Source organism: Macrobrachium nipponense, chromosome 17, assembly GCF_015104395.2.
Source record: "Macrobrachium nipponense isolate FS-2020 chromosome 17, ASM1510439v2, whole genome shotgun sequence".
Classification (NCBI taxonomy): domain Eukaryota; kingdom Metazoa; phylum Arthropoda; class Malacostraca; order Decapoda; family Palaemonidae; genus Macrobrachium; species Macrobrachium nipponense.
The window spans coordinates 88,784,022-88,808,011 of record NC_087210.1 but is presented as its reverse complement, the minus strand read 5'-3'; the positions used below and the strand labels follow the sequence as shown (position 1 = coordinate 88,808,011).

General features: G+C 37.7%; 1 protein-coding gene across 2 annotated transcripts in view; it reads right to left on the bottom strand.

The window, feature by feature from the left end:
- LOC135196452 (low density lipoprotein receptor adapter protein 1-like) overlaps positions 1–20,104 on the bottom strand; it is a 43,728-nt gene extending 23,624 nt beyond the window's left edge. Inside the window, exon 1 of one of the 2 annotated variants that reach the window (XM_064223295.1) lies at positions 20,021–20,104. Coding sequence is in view for 1 of the 2 variants with exons in the window: in XM_064223293.1 (XP_064079363.1) it covers positions 12,437–12,472 (36 nt within the window). In the remaining variant the exon portion in view is untranslated. Of the gene's footprint in view, positions 1–12,436; positions 12,617–20,020 lie in introns of those variants that run through there. The other variant, XM_064223293.1, reaches the window with a different exon arrangement.
- Positions 20,105–23,990: the final 3,886 nt, after the last annotated feature.

The following is a 23,990-nucleotide window of genomic DNA, read 5'->3' as shown; positions in this document are numbered from 1 at the left end:
TCTCTATCAACGCTCACAAGTCAGAGCACCATATCGCGTTTCCCTGGGAGTACAGATATATTAAGAGCCCCTAGATACAAAAAATAATAAGCACCGCTGTCACAGAAAATATGCAAATTCAAAACCCTGATAAGGGCGGTGGGTGACCTCGTGCTTTGGTGGGAGGTGGGAAAACAGAAGAACAAGAGCAGACGGATGCCAGTTTCCACTCAACTGGAAAGTGTCACTGTATGATGATTGAAAGTTCGATGGCTACCATGGAGACACGTTCAGACCATACAGACAAATACTATATGATAATATCATGTACTTTACAATGAAAGTAATGCTTTCATAATGAATTATATACTTCCATTTGGGCTTGAACCCACCGAGTTGACACTCCTGAAGGTTGTATACAGAAAAATCTTCTGCCACGCAACGCCAGAAGAATTTTCTGAATATAACCTTCAGGAGTGCCAACTTGGTAGGTTCAACCCTAAATGGAAGTCATTAAGTCATTATCAAAGCATTACTTTCATTATAATGTTTGTGTTAAAAAATGCAAGGATGTCATACATCGTCAAAAGAATATTCTTTATATATCCTTCAAGGATGTCAAATAACTGAAAAGTTGAAGCTTACTGGGATTGTATCGGCCATTGTCAAGCATACACACAGACAAATGCCTGCATAACATACATCAAGTGACTTGTGCCTTTACAAAGCATCAAAATCATCAGGAGCCAATGATAACGCGCCTCTTTGTTATTCCTTGGAGATTTTTGGCAAAAGAGTCAAAACAATTACATGTCTGTTGCAGATATCAGGGTAGACTGATATATAATCCTACATCTGCTCGGAGCCGTGAAAACGACAGATTTCCTTATACGTGACTTCCTAAACAACCACACAACGCTATATATCTTAATATGCAATGCTGTTATTGTGTATCGATGACAATATCGTTATAGAAGGAACACTACATGAACGATGAAAACAAGAGCGACCAGCTATTTTACTCTTTTTTTCAGTAACTTGTCTCGTGTCAGTCCTTTGTTCTTTTCTCTAAAGAGACTAAAGACTAAAACCATACGGCTGACCAGACGCCCTGACTGAGAATACAATAGGCTTAAAAGATCGTGGCGGGGCAATGGGTGTATATTTTTGGGTCAGTTACTTCTGGGGTTAGGTTCTTCTACCTTTGGAAAATTTCATTTAACAATTTTGAGCACAGAAGCAGTCCATTGTTTAACTGATCTAATTTGGATATTTTAGCCAGAAGGTTATTATATTCATACACACATTATTATACCTACGTTGAAGAACGTTTGCTATGTTCCTAAAGTGTCAAATTATATTATTATAATATATATATATAGTTAATATATAATATGATATATATAATATTATATATATATAATATATTATATTAATGTATATGATTTGGTTTATGAGCGGTAAATAAAAATTATAGTATATACTATATATTAGATAATATATATATAGATATATTAATATGATATATAATATCTATATATATATATCGCATAATAGTCTTAAGTAATTCTATTTTAAAAAACGTAACAATAAATAAAAAAATTCCTTATAAATCCGCCAATTGACTGATCGTCTAACTAGATTTTAAAAGTTAATGTTAGAATCGACGCAAAACACCTTTTCTCCACTGGCTCGCATCCCTGAACAGAGATGGAAGAACGAACAAACATTTCAAAGAAGAATAAATAAAAGTGGGCCCCCAGTGGCAATCGTTTTCAAGTCAATGAAGCCGCAACATCACCAAAGTTTATGTCTTCCCTAAACTTCTTGGAAAAGTATCCTGGAAAAGTCGTTACGAATTTTGATGCACGGAATTTTCTTCGCATGCATTCGGGATTTCTCTCTCTTCCCTCTCTCTATCTCTCTCCTCTTCTTCCCTCTTCTTCCTCTCTCCTCTCTCTCACACCCAGCACAAACATTAGAGTGAAGTGAAATCAAGGTGAACGGGACGAACACGCGAGCTACAAATTAATTATAAGTTTCATGTAATTCTGAGAGACTGCAACGGGAAGTCAGTGTCTTCTCATACGAACCACGTCTCAAATTCTTTCTTTCAATCATATTTAACAAAAGAAGCACAACCTTTATCTACTTTCACCATACGACAGAAAAGAACCAGCAGCCCGAAGGACCGTGACGAGAACTTGAGACTAAAGGTGAGGAAAGGAAGCAGAGAGAATGAAGCAAGTTTTTTAAAAGCTATGACTAATTTCCTCCTTCCATGCCCAGTAAAGCCTTTGTTTTTGTGAACCAATATGCCTAAGAAACTAAAGGCCTAGTGAACCAATAGACCTAGAGAACCATAAGGCCTAGCAAACAAAAGGCCAAGCGAACCAAAATACCTAGTGAACAAAAATACCTAGAGAACTAAAAGGCCTAGTGAACCAAAAATAGTTAGTGAACCAAAAGATCCAAGTGAACCATTAGGCCTAGTTAATCAAAAGACCTGGTGAACCAGAATCCCCTAGTGAACCATAAGGCCTAGTGAACCAAAAGACCTAGTGAACCAGAATGCCCTAGTGAACCATAATGCCTAGTTAACCTGAAGGCCTCGAGAACCAAAATGCATAATGAGCCAAAAGGCCTAGTGAACCAGAAGGCCTAGTGAACCAAAATTGCTTCGTGATCGAAAACGCACAGTGAGCCAAAAGACGTAGTGAACCAATAAGCCTAGTGAACCAAAAGGCCGTTACCAGAGTGTTCGCACGCGTGCCTCAGTCAGAAAGAACCAGAGCACCATATATAACCATCCAAGCAGCAGAACACTCGGAACGCGGAGCTCCATTTACTGTTGAGTAACCGTCAGAGCACCACTGACCCGTAAGCCAGGAGGTGTTCGTGACCGCCAGTGTTCGACTCCTCTTCGCCGGAGCTGTTGGCTCGGCTGCCACGGTCCCTCCGTCCATTCTGGCATTCGAAAATTTATGGATGAATTTACTCCGCATTCATTTGCTCGGCGGACAGGCTAAGCTCGCTTGACATACTGAACTGACGGGTTCCATTACTTAAGTTACTTTCCACGCGTTGTAGTCTACCTAGTTTCGCCACTTCCGGTTGCAGCAGTCTAGTGTTTTAATCAGAATTATACAAAGTGGCGGGACGTAATTCATTGCGAAATGTTCTGTGCTATGATGTAACTATTATAATTGAAATGCAGCGTTTTTTCCTTTTTCCTGAAAATGGCCTTTTGCAATGCTTAAACGTAGCCTAAAGTGGTAGTCATTTTGTGGCTAACTGATAAAATAGCTTTGATTATATATATATATATATTATATATATATATATATATATATATATATATATATATATATATATTTCTTCACTTTTCACATCTTAAGTGGAATCTTCATGCACTGCGGGAGTAATGGTTTTAAAACAGAGCTTTCAATACCAAACCTGCAATGAAATACAGTGTTTTTCTGAAAGCGACATTTTGTAATGCTTAAACGTAGCGAGAAGTGGTATAGCAATTCCGTGGCTGACGTATTAAATAATTGTATTTTTACATTATTTTCCACATCTGCTCAGTGGAATCTTCAAGCACTACTATAAAAATGCTTTCATTTCAGAACACTCTTATCAATACCACCAAACCGCAGGCCAGTAGTAGCACCCACACCGGCGCAGATTTAATTGGAAAGGCATCAGTGCCACGGCGTGACACAGGTATTGCACCCGAGACGAGGAGACTAAATACCCCGATTAGCGTTTATGCCCAGCGGAGTAGCAGGTACCACGCGACGCGACATAAAGAGAGAAACATTATTCCAATTTGCTTTGTCGTCACCTTGCGGGCCAAAGGCGTATTTGCATAGTTGTTCTGTCCTGCATTAGGCGCGATATTACACAGGCTGGTTCACTGGCTGATGCGTCGCTCGCTGGCGGTGTTAAGATAGTGGCGAATGGCAACCGAGTTTGGGAAAGGAATGATTTCGTCCCTTCTGCATCCGGCTGGGAATAGGCATTTCCGCCTCGCACTTTATTCTCTCGCCACTTCTTCTCTTCTGTGTTCCTTACATAATCTTTATAATAACAAAATTGATGATGGGTATCATAAATAATTATATGATGATGATGATGATGATGATGAGAAAGAAAAATGTCAGTAGTACTAATTATGGCAGTATCTCTCTCTTCGTTTTCAATTTATGACTTCGTTTTAAGATTCTCCATCCGTTGCGAGGGTGAAATGGATTTTCAAGTTTGAAAGGGAGAGTCTCTCTCTCTCTCTCTCTCTCTCTCTCTCTCTCTCTCTCTCTCTCTCTCTCTCTGTTATTTTATCACATACTTATTCATTCTTTTTTCCGTTTTCCTTTCGTTTAATTTGCGCATCATCTGCTCAAAATGGCCAATAAAGTGCTTGTTACTGCACAGTTATGTGAATTCGGGAAGGTCTTCTTCATGTAAAATTTTTCCTACTTCGTTGTTTTTTTCCCGTTCGGCCTCCTTCCTTTCCTTGTTCACAGGAGCAAGAGAAATTGTTTTAGCATATTCAAGAAGACGCTTCTCTTTCGGAAATAGGTCTCGTGTAACTGTATAAAATCTACGTTTCCAAAACAATTTTTGTTTCCTGATATACGAGTAAATCTTATGCTTGAATTTCTCCTGCCTTGATCAAAAGTGAAGGTCTATGGACAATAACCATCTTTATAAAATAAACAGAATACGTAATCGTTTATGGTCAATTAGTCCATTAGCATAGGGTCCTTCTCAGGAATTAAAACTTATGGGCACTAGAGAATCGATTTGTTTGTCAGTAGTACGGTTCCACCATCAGAGTTCATCTAAAGGCCTGAAAGAGTATCAGCCATTTCCTCTGGCGTTTGTTATTTATCATGAGCTGAAATTGTTCAATGTCAGCCTTCTTCCCCACCGTTATCCCTACATTAACGGTACGGTCGCTTGATGCACCTTCTCCACTGTATGCATCAGTCATGTTTTGTTGTTTGGAAAAAGGGTTTTTACGGCCGCATGCCCTCGCTGTCATCAACCACAATTATTGGCGGTGGGCCGAGCCTTTGACCAAAAAGTCCACCTGCAAGGTAGCAGTTTCCACAGTTACTGGCGGTGGGCCGAGCCTTTGACCAAAAAGTCCACCTGCAAAGTAGCAGTTTCCACAGTTACTGGCGGTGGGCCGAGCCTTGGACCAAAAAGTCCACCTGCAATGTATGCAGTGTGGTCCCACAGTTACTGGCGGTGGGCCGAGCCTTGGACCAAAAAGTCCACCTGCAAGGTAGCAGTTTCCACAGTTAATGGCGGTGGGCCGAGCCTTTGACCAAAAAGTCCACCTGCATGGTAGCAGTTTCCACAGTTAATGGCGGTGGGCCGAGCCTTTGACCAAAAAGTCCACCTGCATGGTAGCAGTTTCCACAGTTACTGGCGGTGGGCCGAGCCTTTGACCAAAAAGTCCAGCTACAAGGTAGCAGTTTCCACAGTTACTGGCGGTGGGCCGAGCCTTTGACCAAAAAGTCCACCTGCAAGGCAACAGTTTCCACAGTAACTGGCGGTGGGCCGAGGCTTTGACCAAAAAGTCCACCTGCAAGGTAGCAGTTTCCACAGTTACTGGCGGTGGGCCGAGCCTTTGACCAAAAAGTCCACTGCAAGGTACCAGTTTCCACAGTTACTGGCGGTGGGCCTAGCCTTTGACTAAAAAGTAAGATTGCAAGGCAGCAGCTGTCCTTTTAGTCGCCTTTGACGTCACGCAGGACCTACAGTAGTAGTATTCTTACACCCCTACAACAGGGTCCAAATTTTTCAATGTCACTCATGACCCACTAAGATTCTGTGACAATTTCCTCGGCAACTGAAAGACAGAGCGAGACTTCCAATGGGTCATAATGTTAAGACGAGGACATTTCAGCCGTCTTGACACCTACTACTATCACTGGCACTCAACAGCACAGGATTGAGTGAGCAGTCTAGGAACGAGGTGACAGGGGATTTAATTATGATAGCGGACATAAATGTCTCCACATAACAGAAAAGACTTCGTGCCAGCATGTCAAGATGCAGAGGAATCAAATGAGAGAATAAACGCCAGAGTAGAGAGGAGAAATCATTACCCTTTCATGTGACACAGTAACCAGACTAAAAGGCCCTGGGAAGGATCTCCAGGAAGAAAGGTAATCACACTTAATAAATTAGGTTCCCGGGCCCTTTCATAGGCATTAAAAAACTGTCTTGTCGAGTTCATACTGTTTTTAGTCTAGTCGATAACACCATCTCATTCAGACCTGTTGTCTCATAACTTTGCAAACGGTTATATCATTATGAGGAATTTAATCAGGAGCCCATCACCAGCTGAGGCTGAGGTATTTTGTCTCGCAGACCTCATTAACAGACATTTATAACCTAACTTATTTTTCTAGATCCAGCCTTTGAAAATAGGGAGTTAACAGGCTGCCCAGCTTGTTCAGTGCCCTCCCACAATCTCCCTCAATCATTCACAGTCGTTTTCTATGTTCCTGCCAAGCTGAGCATGACTAGGCTAAATAAGCCTAGATGCAGAATAAAATGAAGTCCAAATTTCCTCTCTCTCTCTCTCTCTCTCTCTCTCCTCTCTCTCTCTCTCCTCTCTCCTATCATCTCTCTCTCTCTCGTCTCTCTCTTCTCCTCCTCTCTTCCTCTCTTCCTCTCTCTCTCAGCCGTCTTCATAGACAAGATTATTTTTATTATTATTTCTATCAGTCATCCTATTCGACTATACTGTTTTTTTTCCATCTGTCCATCCGCCTGTGGTGTTTTTGTATGGTAACACTGCGTCCCGGGCTTTAGACAGTTACATTCAGCTTACATTCAACGATTATAACAATATCCTATTTCGAATATTAACGTTGTAATTCGCATACAGTAAATTATTAAAACACTTTTCAGTTGCAAATGTACACCCAGATATCCTTTTATTTACCTAAAACTTACACATAGCATAAATATCTAAAGCCCGGGACGCAGTGTTACCATACAAAAACACCACAGGCGAATAGACAGATGAAAAAAAAACAGAGTATAGGTGGTCTTAAAGTGTGGGGTTCCGGGTTGCATCCTGCCTCTTCAGGAATCCATCACTGTTCTTACTATGTGCGCTGTTTCCAGGAGCATACTCTTCTGCATGATTCCTGGAGCTACTTCAGCGTTTAATTTTTCCAGTTTCCTTCTCAGGGATCTTGGGATCGTGTCTATTATTATTATTAATTTGATTAATTATTATTATTATTTTATTATTTTATTATTATATTTTTTATTTTTATTATTATAAAATAAAACAAGACAAAAGATAGTAAAACTTCTACATAGGAAGATGAGAATATTTAAAAGCTGAAAAACCTTAGCAAAGAAAATTAAGATAGGCGTAAAATTGACAAGTAGCTATAACACAGGAGGGTTGCTAAATAATAAGGGGGTCCCATTAAAAAGATAAAAAAAAGTCAAAATACGAAATTCACGCAGAAGAGCCCAGATCAAAGACAGTGAAGGTCCCGGCATGGCCAAAAATGTGATTATAGTGCCACCTCCCGGCTTAAGGCAACTGGATGTGGCACCTGGAACTGAAACACTGACACTACTCTCTCTCTCTCTCTCTCTCTCTCTCTCTCTCTCTCTCTCTCTCTGAGACTCCGTCTACTAGCACCATCTTCTTCCTTTGAAGATGAAATTCAGACATGTACAATACTTGATACTGTCCAATTAGTTCCAATATTCGACACTTCGTATGACCTTCCATTGCAGTGTGTAGAGCTTTTGAATACTGAATGAAAAATATATATGTATAAATAATAAATATATATATATATATATAAATAATATATATAATATATATATATATATATGTATATATAATATATATATATATATATATATATATATATATATATATATATATATATATAGAGAGAGAGAGAGAGAGAGAGAGAGAGAGAAGAGAGAGAGAGAGAGAGAGAGATACATGTGTATATATACACATATAGAATATATATATATAATATATATATATATATATATAATATATATATACGGGTATATATACATATATAGAATATTAGAATATATATATATATATATATATTAGACACATACATATATAAATGTCCATTTTATCTTATAACTTGAGAATACGAGTCTACTTCATAGAACTGACAAATTCAACGAAAAGAATATTCTTTTCTTTTGTCGAGGAAGCCATATTCGGATTTCCTTTCGTCATTCGCGCCTATCGGTGTGAAAGGAAATAATACGAAGGAGTAATTGAAAGTATCCGGAATAATAACGAATATACAGCATCAATATAAAACGAAGGCAGAGCGAGGAAGAAGATGCATGTTCACTCCAGTGAGTTGAAGTGCAAAATGAAAACTAAGATTTTTGTTCTAAAAGGACAAATTGCCGTAACCGCAAAGGTCACCCAAACAACTTTGCTCGCAATGAAGCTAACAGGTAAAGTTTTGCACTTACGTGTTTTTCAGATTTCCCCATCCCCCGCCCCCACCACACACACATATAAATAGCATACCCATACATACATATATATATATATATATTAACAAAATATTATTACTATAATATATATTATATATATATAGATATAGATATATATATATAATGTGTGTGTCTGTACATATACATATGTATATATTTACACACATATCGAGTATCACCTTACAACTGATGATTTTAAATAAACACTGTCTTACAAGAAAAAAGGAATTATGAACTCACAAAGCTACACAGAGTAGGCCATTCCAAAATTCCTAATCTAACTCCTAAACAAAACAATCCTAGAACACTTCAACCCCATCTCCCGAAACTAGTAAATCTATTCCTTCTCCCAGTCGGCCACGATAAGGAACTTGAGAGAGAAAGAGAGGTTTACAAGTTTTAATGGGCTTCTGTCTCCCCTTAGGTAACGACAAATTCTCTCTCTCTCTCTCTCTCTCTCTCTCTCTCTCCTCGCAAATCGTCTCTCCTCTCTCTCTCTCTCTCATCTCTCTATCCTCTCTCTCTCTCTCTCTCTCTCTCCTCTCTCTCTAAAAAAGGCACACTGAAGGGTTCTGTAAACTTGCATAATATAAAGTAAAGTTGCTGGAGATGTGAATTAAAAAAAAATATTTACTACTAAAGGAAATGTGATATGTAAACGATTCCTAACTTCAGTATAGAAATGTATCGAAAACATTATTTATAATGTATAAAATTATATATAAGAATTGCCTTAGTATTCTCTGTCTTAGTTGCTAAAATCTAGTTTCATAAATGTTCAGTTTGGTTCTGTACACATTACTGACCCCTATCTTTGGATAAAGCGGGTAATAAAGACGAAAGCAAAACAGGTATTGCTTCTAGCAACCTGTTATAAACTCATAAGAATGCAAAAAAAAAGTCTGAAAGACAACTTGACCAGATTATACCTTGGCAAAGCTCCTTTTTTCACACGTTTTTTTTTTTCTTTTTACTTAACCCTTTCTGCCTCTAGAGCTGGAAAGAAGCCATTGCCGGGGGGGGGGGGGGGGGGGCGGTGTGTTGATGGTTGACAATTGACTATAAAGGACGCCCCACTAGAAGACCTAACTTAAAACTTACAGCGATGTATCCTTGCAATATTGTCAGGGAAAGCATCGCTAACGAAAATATGATTATCACGGTAGATACTGTGACAGCTATGGGTGGTCGTTCATTGCCAATGAAAGGGTAGAGGCATCTTTTCTCTTGTTAAGGAATTTTTTCCCTGCTTATGTTCACCTGACTTACTCCTTTGATTTAAGAAACAAATCGATCACTTTCCGCAGATGAAATTAGTACACCATTATAGCAAACTTTAGCAGCCATTCCTAGATTCCTCATGAATCGGGAATCCCATAAGAATTTAAACATACTGGGTAAATCAGTAAGAAATAGTATTGATAAATATATAGAAATATTTATACATGCATATACCCTATAAGTACATCTATATAATATACATTATTATATATAATAACATATATATTATAATTATATATATTATATAAATTTAATATATATCACATATCCATAGGTGAAAAATAAGAGACAGGGGTGTAGGTCCTGACCGGTTTCAACTTTATTTCCAAGCCATCGTCAATGGCTTGGAAATAAACCAAAAGTCGAAACCGGTCAGGACCTACACCCGCCTCTTACTTTAAACCTGTGAATAGTGTGATAAATGAATCACGCGCAAAAGTGATTATAATCTATATATATATATATATATATATATATATATATATATATATATATATATATATATATATATATATATATATATAGAGAGAGAGAGAGAGAGAGAGAGAGAGAGAGAGAGATTGAGAGAGAGAGAGAGCAGGAAGATATAGTTAAAGCGGACGAGGGACCACAAAAAATGTTAGCATTCAAAATATCAAAATGATGAGTGCAAGGCAAAAATGCTCCTCTCTTATGATGCCGACGAACTTTACGGTCACGAATTATAAAAGGGAATTATTTTGTGTATGGGATTTGTGTTGTTCATTCTTCATGTATTTATTTATTTATTCAACGATTATCACAGCTTGGCGTCATTTAAGGTCATCGACACCGTGGGGTATGTGTGTGTGTGTGCATATTTTAATATTTTGTCTACTGACATCCGGCGTGGAAGAGAATTAATATGGTCTCGCTCAGTACACAAAATTGCTGACAAAAACTATTAACATCCACTTAATAGCATTCACCCTGCTTTACAAGTGCGTTGTAACAATTTGCATAAGACAAACAACTCTCAATTTACACATCTCAAGCCACATTGCTCTTCATACTATAAACAAACACAAACACCAGAGAAGGAGGAAAAAAAAAAGAGAAATTAACTGTTCAGGCGAGTGCTACGTAATGTATACTCCACTCCGCCAGGTAATGTTTTCGGCTGACGAAGATCATGCGAGTGTGTATGCAAAGAGCGCCCGTAACGGCCGCGGAGGTTAGCGAGAGAGATAATGGTCTTAAACAGCAGCCGAACCACTAACACCCGTGACCGTTTTCTCTCCCGTTACTCTATGCCACAGGAACTCCCGTCGCCAGCGCGACACTCAGGCAGACATTAATCTAATGACTTACTTTCTAACCGCTAATAAGGCAAGCTAGTTTCCTTCAGGAACCCACCCTCTGATTTCCATGCTGATTACCGACCGAGTCTACTTGTGAAGGACGAGTGTGTCAAGACATTTCTGATCAACTGGTGGTCAAGAACGTTTCCATGAGTAGTCCCACTCACACACACACACATTATATATATATATATATATATATATATATATATATATATATATATATATATATTATATATATATATGTGTGTGTGTGTGTGTGTGTGTGTGTGTGTATGTATATATGTATGTATGTATGTATATATATATATATATTATATATAATTATTATAAATGCATATCCTACACATAAATACCTTTAGTGTGTATATATATATATATATATATATATATATATAATATTATGAATGCATATCCTACACATAAATACCTTTAGAAATTAATGACATTAAACGAATTCAATATTATCTGAAGATGTTTTTATAAAATTGCTTTGGCTGCCTATCACTTATTGTCTTGATATGAAAGATCGAATATTATCATGAAATTATAGTAATATTATGTATACGGAACGTAAAATTCTTAATTTACAAGTTAAAGTTTGTGTTCATATATATACTATATAAATGAGAGTGAATGCGCCTATGTGCGTTTGTGTACGTTTGTGAGTGTGCACCAAAATGAATATGACCACCCTTGTAATCGTGGAAGTTTAAGATAAATTTGGTATGTTAATAGACAAACTAATTTTATCCATTGCTCTTCAAAAAGTTTTCAATTATCTCGAATAAATGTACTAATTTAATCAATCTCCATTTCTTGCTTATCTCCAAATAAGTTCATTCCTGCCGGTCAGGAAGTTTATCACATAATACCAAGACAATAAAGATAATGGAAAATATACCAGTAATCAGTGCAGAAACTTTTTTTAAGTGAGAGGAGAGTTCATTCAAGATTTTGAAAACCCAGGACTAAATTATATTGTATAGTATACACAGTGTTGGAGGAAAACGTTATCAGTGCACAAGATGAAGTCTTAAAAAAAAAAGTGTATGTAAATCTTTAAATAATAACATTTTAAAGAAATGAAGACTGTCCTCTCCTTGAAGTTAATGAAAAGAGCAAAGTCAATCGTTGGGCAGTTAAAACGCTTTCATGGACGGTTAATTCTCCTTGATAAAACTTAACCCTATTTTTTTCATCTCGATTTGATCGAGCATCTTCCGCATAATCTACGTATAGATGTCTCCCGAGTCTCAGAATCGCAATACAGGATTACATTACGGTTCAGGAATAACAAACTTGGTCAAATATTTCCCATTTACCTGTGGGACAGCATTCTCTTGATGTAGTTGCCTCATGGTAAATTATTGTAGTCCAAGGTGCAGAGAGAAAGAGAGTTTAGTTAGCGGGACCAAGTACGAACCGCGGACCACCCGACTCTTAGCACTGAACAGCACCAGCACCAGGCCAACACTGAGTAACTAGAGCTGAGGCCGAGCCGGAGGTTGGCTGCTGTGAACGAGCTCCTGGAAACACGAACAGTCAGTCAGTCAGTTCCAACCCCTCCATGCGCTCTCGAGACCACCACCTTCCACCCACATCTCCCCCCACCCCCACGCCCCGAAAATTCCCCCGGAACTCTTTGAAAAAGACTCTTCTCTTGCATATAGGAGGCGATTTCGCTTGCTTTCCAGGGCTCTGTCTGTCTGTGTGGGTAATGAATTGACAGGTGTTTTATATGCAAAGGCGGTTTCCTTTTGCCGGAGACATATTTGAGGTTTGGTTCCCACATCTGCTCTTCAGGAGATTTGGCCGTGACAGTTAATGTGGACGGTATGTCTACGGGAATCTTGAGCAATTGCAGAGCTTAACGAGTCCGGAGCTCTCACAATAGTAAGAATAAAATGTCCATTACTTAACACATAAAGGGAAAAAAAGACGACTGTCATTTCGCCGGTTTCTCTTTAAAGTGAGATAAGTCGAATGGGAGGCCACACCTTCCGTAAAGATCAAGTTATTTCGACACTTATTCACTCGTTTCGAAATATTCCCTTGGGAAAAGCTGGACTTCTCTCCTTTCTATTATTTCGTGATTTGTGAACAGGCAGACGTTTTGAAACGTTGATTTCATGTATATATGTATATATACATTTGATATGTATAATGATATATATATTATAATATATATATATATATATATATAATACTATATCTATATATAGAGAGAGAGAGAGAGAGAGAGAGAGAGAGAGAGGTTATTACTGTAATTCATACATTTTGTTTTGTTTGTATGGTGTTTTTACGTTGCATGGAACCAGTGGTTATTCAGCAACGGGATCAACTGCTTTACGTGACTTCCGAACCACGTCAAGAGTGAACTTCTATCACCAGAAATACACATCTCTCACCCCTCAATGGAATGCCCTAGAATCGAACTCGCGGCCACCGAGGTGGCAAGCCAAGGCCATACCAACCACGCCTCTTAGGCGGTATGTAATTCATATATATAATGAGAAAACACATTTGAAACGACAAATCTTGTCATATAGCGGTTCCTTTTCTTTCTTTTTTGTTCACCGAGATTGAATCGCTTTCTGGAACTAATGTGAGGTATTCAGTTTACTGTAAGGTATGCAAATTATAGATAACTGACTTAACGGATGTTGTTATACATTGTTATGGAAGATAACGACCGCCTTGTGGCCATCACTCAGTTTTTCTGGTGTTCATTATCTGTATAAAAATAAGGTTAGATAATCGCAGTGTTTTCTCTGCAAAACAAAATTAAAAATATCAGATGAGTAGTGTATCGATATTGCAAGCAGTGATTTTATATATAAAACAAAAGGCATCGCATAAATAAACTCTACGGTTTTGCACACACTATTTGATAAATTTATTTATTTATTTATTTATTTATTTATTTATTTATTTATTTATTTATTTATTTATTTATTTATTTATTGACGAAGAACTTCGCACGTTACCAACGAAGCTCGCTCTTCGGAATTTCAAAATACAGAAACTATTAAGGCATATGTTTGTATCTCAACTCCACAAGCAGAATACTACAGCAATGGAGCTACAAATCTATTCATGTTGCTTGATATTGCATGCAAGCGGCTTCTTGCTGCACAGCTGATAATCATGGGAAAGTGTGAATAACGTAATCAGTCTGCCTTGGTCGTATTTCAAAATAATGTAGGTTGTCACAACTGCCCTGAATTTAATTTTCATTCATAATTGAAAAATCATGTATAGATAACTGTTCCAGGGGTCAAGGCATATTAAATCGGATGCGATATATTTCTCTAAGGTTTTCATGGGTAAAGTGGACACAAAATGAGAATATACTCACTCATAAAACTCATAAAAAAAAGTCATGTACTCTAAAGGTGAAACCGAATGAATATTTCATCACCGTATTACGATTCAAAGTGAGTTGTGGCAAGCAAGTAGATGAGGTGAAAGAAATATATATATATATATATATATATATATATATATATATATATATATATATAATAGATATACTATATCATGATAGATATAGGATATATATATAGATATATATATGGATATAGAGTGTTATGTGTTATACACATATACACACGGACATAGGCACACACATGTACGTATATATAGTGTATTGTGTATTCTATTGCTCACATATATGTATATAATACACACACACCCACATATATATATATATATATATATATAATATATATATATATATATATATATATATATATATATATATGATATTATATATATGAGGTAAGACGTGTTTCCTGATAGAGGATTACTCCAGAGAAGAAGCAATAACAATAACCATTAATACATTCATCCTTAAATACAGAATCAAGTATAAACCGACCCACATAACACTTCCACAACATTAGCTCTTATTGTGCCCCTACACGAAAGACTCATCAGCAACATATCGATCACCCAACGCGCACCGATATACTCGCCTTTATCGAACATATATAAATTCTCTCGCTTTCTGGATATTAAAGCAATATCATTGCCATACCTGTCTTACAAAAAACTTTCCAGAAATTATCGAGCTCTCCTCTCTCCTCTCTCTTCCTCTATTCTCTTCTTCTTCTCTATCTCTCCCTCCCATCGTTTCTAAATGATTCACATTTAACATTGCAAACGTCATAAAGGGGATTTGTTGTCATTCTTTTTTTACACTCTCTCCAAAAGTAAAGGTGTATATGATATACATATCGTACTAATAATCAATATTATCAAAATGAGCAAACATTCGAATGAAACCAGTCCAAAATCCTAGTGACTTGCAAAGAAAGCTTGTTGTTGTCATTAAAATTTAATCAAACCTATTATTAACAAATGAATATGATTTATCGTCTCACATACCCTAATGGAAATTTGATCACAAAAGAGAGAAGGAAAGAATGATGGCAGCACTCTGGTTCAAGATGTCATTTTGCTAAATGGTTAATTGACTGAATGCATGCAGTTCGGTATGGTCTTGACCTACCACCTCGGTGGCTGCGAGTTCGATTCTCGGGCATTCCATTGAGATATGTATTTCTTGTGAAGGAAGTTCACTCTCGACGTGTGGTTCGGAAGTCCCGTTGCTAAATAACCATTGGTCCCATGCAACGTAAAACCACCATACAAACAAAACATGAAAAACACAGCTTAATCTACATAAGCTTCCTTTGGAAGGAGGTGGAATTTAGCCTCGGGTGTTTTATCAACTGATAAGGACTCTCTTTTTTCTTATAATTTCCGGTGACAACCAAATGCATGTGTTCAATCTCAGCATCAGAATGTCGGACGGGAAAATGTTCATTGTTTTAATATAATCCACTTCCTTTCTATTTTGGATTCTACAAATAAAATCCTTTGATTACCCTATTTCAAGATAACCTCTCTCTCTCTCTCTCAGCAAACTGAGAGAGGGAATATATATCTATTCACAAACGCACACCACACATTCATAATGTGTATTTGCATACATATGTAGTATATACCATATGGGAATGTATGCATGTTTGCATGTATTAATGTATTTAGGTCACTGTGATTTGGCCCCTTACTGCCCCATACTTTGCGTTCCAAGGATCGGTTGATTATAACTGACCATGTTCATTAAACATCACAACTGCATCGCCTACACTTTAAAAAAGATTTATGTAAGGATTTTGCATTGCCAAGAACATAACAACATTTTCCTTTGGTGTTGACTGTACATTCACTTTCAAGACTTGCGTCACGCGGGAGAGCATCTCTCTCCACGCCAATATCAATAAGTGTATTTTGGTGGTTAAGAGGCGATTTTTAATGGACGTTCACCAACTTCATAACACAAACTCCCTGTCGTTAAGCAACAGAGCAGCAAGAGCTTTCCCAGCTACATTGCCTGCCCGCCTAACCGAAGAAGAACAATTATCGCCAGTTCTCTATAAGAAATTTATGTTCTGGCGTTTGTTTTACGGCAGGCCGCTCAAAACTCCGCATATTCCCCCTTTTGTGCTCTCGAAATGTAAAGCCTCGTGCATGAGCACCTAAGAGTTCACAGTTGGCTGATAATACGGGGGATTTTCAACCTTAAAGAGACCTGCTGTTTACGATGACTGGCGAGACATGCGTCTACTACTTTCGCTGGTGTCAGCTGCGAGGAATTCTCTAGCCAGCAGCTTTCCCTTCGGCTGTGTGCGTGTCTCAGGACGTAAATATTAATTTATTCACGGCTTTTTATTCGATGTATTCTCTCTTCAAACGTACGGAAATCATAAGAGAGTCAGTTTTCCCTGCAGCGTAATTGTTCCAGCATCTTGTTACCCTGCCATCCATCCTGTATAACCGTGCATTTTCCTCTCGTTGATTTACACATTTCACTATGCTGGGCCAACCAAGATTTGAGACGCCACGGAAGAAGAAATCTGGCGATGTCACTTTTTAGAAAATTGCCGGAAAGGAAACTCCTTTTTACGATCTTTGTTACGGCTGAGTTTCCACTGGCCCAGCTAATTTCGGTGTCGCTGTCTAATCGGGCTCAAAGATTTCCTACGTCACTTATAAAAGATTATTTAGTCACTGCATTATTATTATTATTATTATTATTATTATTATTCGTGACGTGTTCATTGCCTCCCGAACAAGCCATAAACTCATCAAGTGGTACCGCAAATAATAAAATTTCCCCTTACAAAAAGCGAATGAGAGAGAGAGAGAGAGAGAGAGAGAGAGAGAGAGAGAGAGAGAGAGAGAGAGAGAGCAAAACTGTAAGATACAAGTGAGGAAAATTAATCCCTGAACGAGACTGAATTTAAGCATGACTAAGTAGTAAGTCCTTTCCCCAAGAATGCTGTAAGATAAGGACAGTAAGATAGTGTTCAGCATTCCAACTCATTCAGCCTTGAGCCGTGTTATCGTGTGAATCCCGGCGTTGGTGTATTTAGGTGGAAATATTACCTAACTGATAATATCTTGGTTATGCATTCATTCTCTCTCTCTCTCTCTCTCTCTCTCTCCTCTCTCTCTCTCTCTCAAATTTCAATGGAAATATACGTAATGTGAGTGCGTCAAAGCTGAATGAAGTAGCACATATATATATATATATATATATATATATATATATATATATATATATATATGTGTGTGTGTGTGTGTGTGTGTGTGTGTGTGTGTGGTGTGTGTGTGTTGTACTTGACAGTCTGACCATTTCTATAAATTTAAAAATATTCCTGTATCTTTAACTGAATATCAAATCACAACCATATTTGTGACTTTTAATTATACTATATATATATATATATATAGATATATATTACATATGTATATTAAAATATTATATATACATGTGTGTATGTCTGTTTGTGTGAGCGTATCTTAAACATAACATTAAATATTAAATCATTTCCTAAAATAATACTATGTCAAAGCCAAAAGAAGATGAAAAAAAAAAAGATTTACTGCACAGATCAACATTAAAAGGCCCACACCTGTATAGGGTTGGAAAGCTATCAAATACAATCTACGGCAAATACATCAATCTTCACTAACTTCTTTTGATTATGGACGTTAGTCTTCCAAGTTTACTTGTGCATGGACCAGTGATTTCTTTTGACCACCATTCCCGCGCGCATGGGTAAACTGCTGGAATTGGGTAATGACCCTTTTCATAGAGAAAGAGAAGGAGGTTCATACTTTACCTTCAGGGCAGTTCGATGAACTGTAATTTATACACATTACTCAGTCAAATCATATTATTACTTCACATAGTGGACACAATGGCACATTTGGAGCAACATTCTCTCTCTCTCTCTCTCTCTCTCAAGAGAACGCATGTTGTAAGTGGTGGCAGCTGATAATAAAAGATTTATATTTATGGCTACTTGTACGAATAAGCTGTTAGGTCATCTGTTCTCGGTACCTGGTACATTTTGCCATAAACATTTTGGCTTGCACTCTCAGGGCAAACCACAAGCTATCCTCGACAGCAAATTGAGACTTTGCCCTGTTTCTGGGTTGAAGAACACCCGCCGCAAATTAGATTCACAAAGTTCCTTTTACATAAGACGAGGATGATGTGTCCATCTTTATCACGTAAATAGGCGTGTGAAGTAGTCAGCGTTATTATACTTCCTGTTATAATTGACTTAATATCTGTCATTTTACAGTCAATAAACACTACTATGCAGTTAATGAAGTAGAATACCAATGGCTTCAAAATAAACGTATAACCTAACACAAACTCTCAAAAATAACTTAGTGACTGACTAATTATTGACTTGAGTTGCGTTCGACATGAGTAAATGAAAGAATGACTTCATAGAGCATTACTGCTCATGCTTTGCACGTAACTCGGTTGCCTCAGCAGAGTGGTTTCTATTTGCCTTCCAAACTAACGATCACACTCACGCCTTGTCGCTTTTTCCGAAGCAAGAGCTGTAAAGACCACTATAGTAGATTCACATCAGCCGTGCATTTGATGTCTACACCAGTCCCTTACGACGCTCCCGATTGACTGTTGATAAGTCAATACTAGGGCTGGAAACTCTCAGTCTCTCTCGAGAGAGTTCATATAGGCAAGATGTATGTTCCACCTCTCCTGAGGGATGCTTTTGAAAGACGTATCCCTCAGGAGAGAGACAGAGAGTTTCCAGCCCAGTGATTGGCTTATCAACAGCCAATCAGGAGCGTCGTAAGGAACTTGCCGAGACATCAGATGCACCGGTGATGTGAATCTACTATAGCTACCGTGGACAATCTGATCCCTTTTAGACTGAACATCTCTAACGATAGATAAATAAAAAGAGCTATGGAATACGGCTCAAAGTTCTGTCAGGGAAGGTTTGAAATCATCTTCTGACCGCCTGATCTTATTAATGTGGAGCTGCACCTTGGCAAGATGTTGCCAAGGTAGCTAGCTTGTATTGCAGCTAGAGGTAGCTGCAATACGAGGTCCCTTTTTCCTGCCCCAAAGCCAAAGCTTTGCAACCAGGAATAAATGATTCTCATATCCAGAAGGATACCAGGTGTGGAGACTACAATAAATATTTAAGACAGCTTTACGTCTGTTGTTTCAGGGTCAACAGAACAATGCCACACCCTTTTCGTCAGTATATGCCTTCGTGGGCATTGATGTGCTTCTGTCCAGAGATGCAGTAAATTTACATTTGTTTTCGAAAATGAATTAAAGTTATTGTTGTGTCATTGTTTAAAATGAGGTTTGGGTCCCCGCCCCCTCTTTTTTTTAAGCCCATACTTAACCCGAAATTTTTACTGACGTTTGAGATAGAAGGGACGAAAATTCTTATAATGAAAATGTCGTTTCACCTTCCTTTTCTTGAGATTACAATAATTTATGTGAAAATACAATAACTTTCGGAAACTATTGTACACAACAAGTTCAAAATTACCTTAAAGAAGTTTCAAAGATATATATCCCAGCGGGTCCTTCCTTTTAAGGTACTGAGTTAACACAAGCCAGTGGAGAACTGATAAGTGTTAAGAAAAGCGCGTCTTTTTGGTATCTTATCCTTATCTTATCGTTTGGTATTCATAGGTCAGTTGTTGTAGTTTTTCACAACAATCTGATAACACAGCTACCAAAGTAGTGCGAGTGGTCACGACTTAATTGCCTCACTACACTTTCCTTAACTGGCAATATTACAGGTAGTTGCAATGTATTATACACATATTTTAATATTTTAATAGGAATATAAAATTTAGGCCAAATGCCAAACGCTGGGACCCGTGAGATAACTCAGCGATGAAAGGGAAACTCAGAGTAAAAAGGCTGGAAAGGTTTGCAGTTGTACTAAAAAAAGCAATTGTTTAGGAGAGGGTAGAAGAAAGTAAGATGAACGAAAGATATGAGTTGAGGTGTATATAGACTTTAGGCCAAAGGCCCAGCACTGGGACCTATGAGGTTCTTCAGCGCTGAAAGAGAAAGAGTAAAACAGGTTGTAAGGGTGTAACAAGAGGAAAAACTTGTAGTTGTACTATAAAAACAATTGATAGGAGAGGGTGTTAACTAAGAAAGTAAGATGAATGAAGATATGAACGCAGGCACAGTAAAAGAAACGAAAGGGGTTGCTGCTAGGGGTCGAGGGGACGCTACAGAGAACCTTGGGTAATGCGTGCAGTGCACTGCGCGAGGTGCACCGATGGTGCTCCTTCCCCACCCGCCCCCTGGTGGATTGTGGACATATTACCAGCCATGAGCAAATATAACTCACCAAGTTTACCTTCTTAAATTAGGTTGTTTGCTAGATTATGTATTGTATCTCTAAGCTGCCGCTCTGGTTGTGCTTACAACCTACCCCACCTCTCCTCCATACTTTGGAAAACTAATACTATATTGCTCTCACTTAGTTTTCACATAAACAGAAGAAGCAACATTAAAGGTATCGTCGGCGTCAATAACCTCGTCGTTGCGACGCCAGTAAGAATTAATAAATCAATCAATAAAGGTATCGTCTCATCTCTCTCAAATGTACTGGAAACAGTACAGATTCTCTAGCATGGCTATCCACGTGAACTGAGAAGCACTACTTACAAACTTCTTTGGAAAGGTAAAGGAGGAAAGATAGAGATGAAGTCGAGACTGTAGTAAGGCTTCCCCGCAACCTTGTGAACCGCCTTACCTAAGTAAGGAAATGAAAGAACACACGCTTCCAATGCATGACTCAGCGAAGATTAAAGAGGTTACGTAATTGCCAAAGTCTTTCATTCTCTTCTTCTTTTCCACATTTTACTTACATCAAAGTAAAAAGGGGAAAGTTTAACTGTGGTGTACAAAACCCACACACTTTTCCTTGGAACTAGTTTAATATTAAAAAATATTACAACTTTTTTTAGTTTGATATAATAAAATATTACAACTCTTTTAGTTTAATATAAAAAAAAATATTACAACTTTTTTTTTATGCCAGTTTAACATCATAGAATTTTTTTTTTTTTTTGTTCTCCAATTTAATATAACAAATTACGCTAGCCTATTTCATTTGCCCGCCAGTTTAATAGACAAAAATAGCTCTCGCCCTTTTATTTGTATGGTAAATTAACGTACAGTACATGAATTACTCACACTGTGCGCCAAATTCTTCCGCCAGCCTCTTCTTCTTCTTCCCATTTTTATATGGGGTCGCCGTTTCCATCTATTTCTATCCTGCGCTTATGCCTCATCAATTCCCTTTTCAAATTCTTCCGCCAGCCTAACGCAGAAAAATTCTCGTTTTATTTGTATGGCAATTTATATCAACATAAATGTTTTGTTTTCCACGTACGCCGGTTATAACAGAAAAAAAACCTCTCTAAATTACAAAACACTCACCATTCCATATGTATGCCAATCTCTCGAAGAAAAACCTATTCCACAGTTTCGCTAGTACATCAGTTTAATATCAAAATTAATCGTGGCGCCAGATAACAGCAAAATTTTATCGTACGTAGTCCAGTTAAAATAATTTTTCTCTTCCTTTTGTTCGAACACTTTACAAATACTGACCAATGCTCTTTTTATTTACTGGTTGTTATATGGGCCTCTTCAGCGACTCCAGATTCTTCAGTAGAACGACAGTAAATTCCTCCAAGATGTCTCTTTAGATCACACTGCCATTTACTATCGGAACAAAAGCATGGCAGAGATGTCAGGGAAAACCATCTGTAAATCTTTTCTAACCGCTTGTAATGCCATGGAGCTTTCAAGGGTTAACCAAACAAAAAAAACAGGGATGATGGTAAAGCAAAGTCAAATGAGATGGCTAAACATATAAATAAATCTGCCAAAGGTGATGAACAGATAAATTGCCAAATAGTTTGACTCAGAAAACAACAAAATAGTATGTCCATCTGAAAAGAGCAGCAATACTTTTTCCTGAAGTATACGTTTTTGACGACAAAAGGGTTGCAGCCAAGGAACTGAAAAATGGAGAGACACTAAGAGCTGATGGGATTACAAGTGAAAAGCTGATGTAAAGTAGTGGTGTGATTGAGTGGCTAGTCCGGGTGTGAGTTTCTTGATGAAAGGAGGCTTCCCAATGAGTTTGTAAGTGAAGCATATGTGAAAGAGGAGAGACTAAAACTTACTGAATAAGTGCATAATAATACTTAGTATATGTCGGAGAACATGTACGATAGCTTGTTGATTGAGAAAGTAAATGACAGAGGAATTGTTAGGAAAGAACGGAATGACTTTCGATAAGGAGGGTGTGAGGAACGTGAGGAAGTTTTTATATAGAGTTACGTAAGAGGGTTTTCAGAATTAGGAGGAACAACTGTTCGTGGCCTTCATGTTCCTATGATAAGTTTACAATGTAACTGATCGAGATGCAATGTAATGGGTGTTAGTGATCTTAAGCATTGTTTGTATGTACGCTTTCCTGAGCAATTAAAAGTTTTCATAATAAAAGCAGAGCCCGTCTTTTAATTGTGATGTGAGAAGCCAAGAGTACATTAGATGTACGAGTAAGGTTGTGGGATACGAAACGGTCGTGGATGCAGTAAGGAATGGCAAATGTTTGCAGATGATGTACATGGGACTAGAAAAGACTTCGTATTAATGCAAACTTCTTCAATTTCTTTCGCAAGTTTATGAAGTTGAAAAGTAAATATGAAAAAGAGTAAGGTTTTAAGGACAGAAAACGGGTAGATGGAGCAATGAACTTTAATATGGATGTTGACAGTATGAAAGCTGTTGATTCGTACATGAACTTATGATTACATGCAATGGCTATGGTTAAAGGAGAGAACAGATGACTCAAATGAATAGGTGAACCAAGGAAGGTATCCGAGTGTGCTTAAATGGTTTGAAGAGCATTGGTGTCTGAGGAAGCCAAAGTTGTGCCAACTCTCCTTTATCAGAATGAATTGTGAATACTAAATGTACATGAAAAAAATAAAAATTCATATGTCAAATTGTTTCCAGTATGTGTCACAGTAACTGAAAAAGCGAGAAATGTGCAGCTATGAAGTTCTAACTGTTGCTAGAGCAGAGCGCTATACAACTGAAAAAAAATGTATACACAGTACAACACAAAAAGGAAATATGGTATCGTGACTAGCAATGTGGCATGCCACTCAGATGTCGCGGGTTCACACCTCCCCAGAGGCGATGAAAAATCACTGGGTCTGTATCATGATCAGTTACTACCGCAGTGTGGGGTCGCGGTGAGAGGTTGAAACCAAAATTATTTGGGAGTCAATGGCCCCTGTGTGCTTGTTCCATGTGAACAGGTTTCATCTAATGAAATAATAAATAATGATAATATAAACAAAATACACTCATTCTCTTTAAACCAGTGAAGAATGACAAGGTTAAAAAAAAAAAAAGCAGCAGATGCATTCAATTGTGTGAAAACCTGTGAAAAATTATAAACTTCGAGT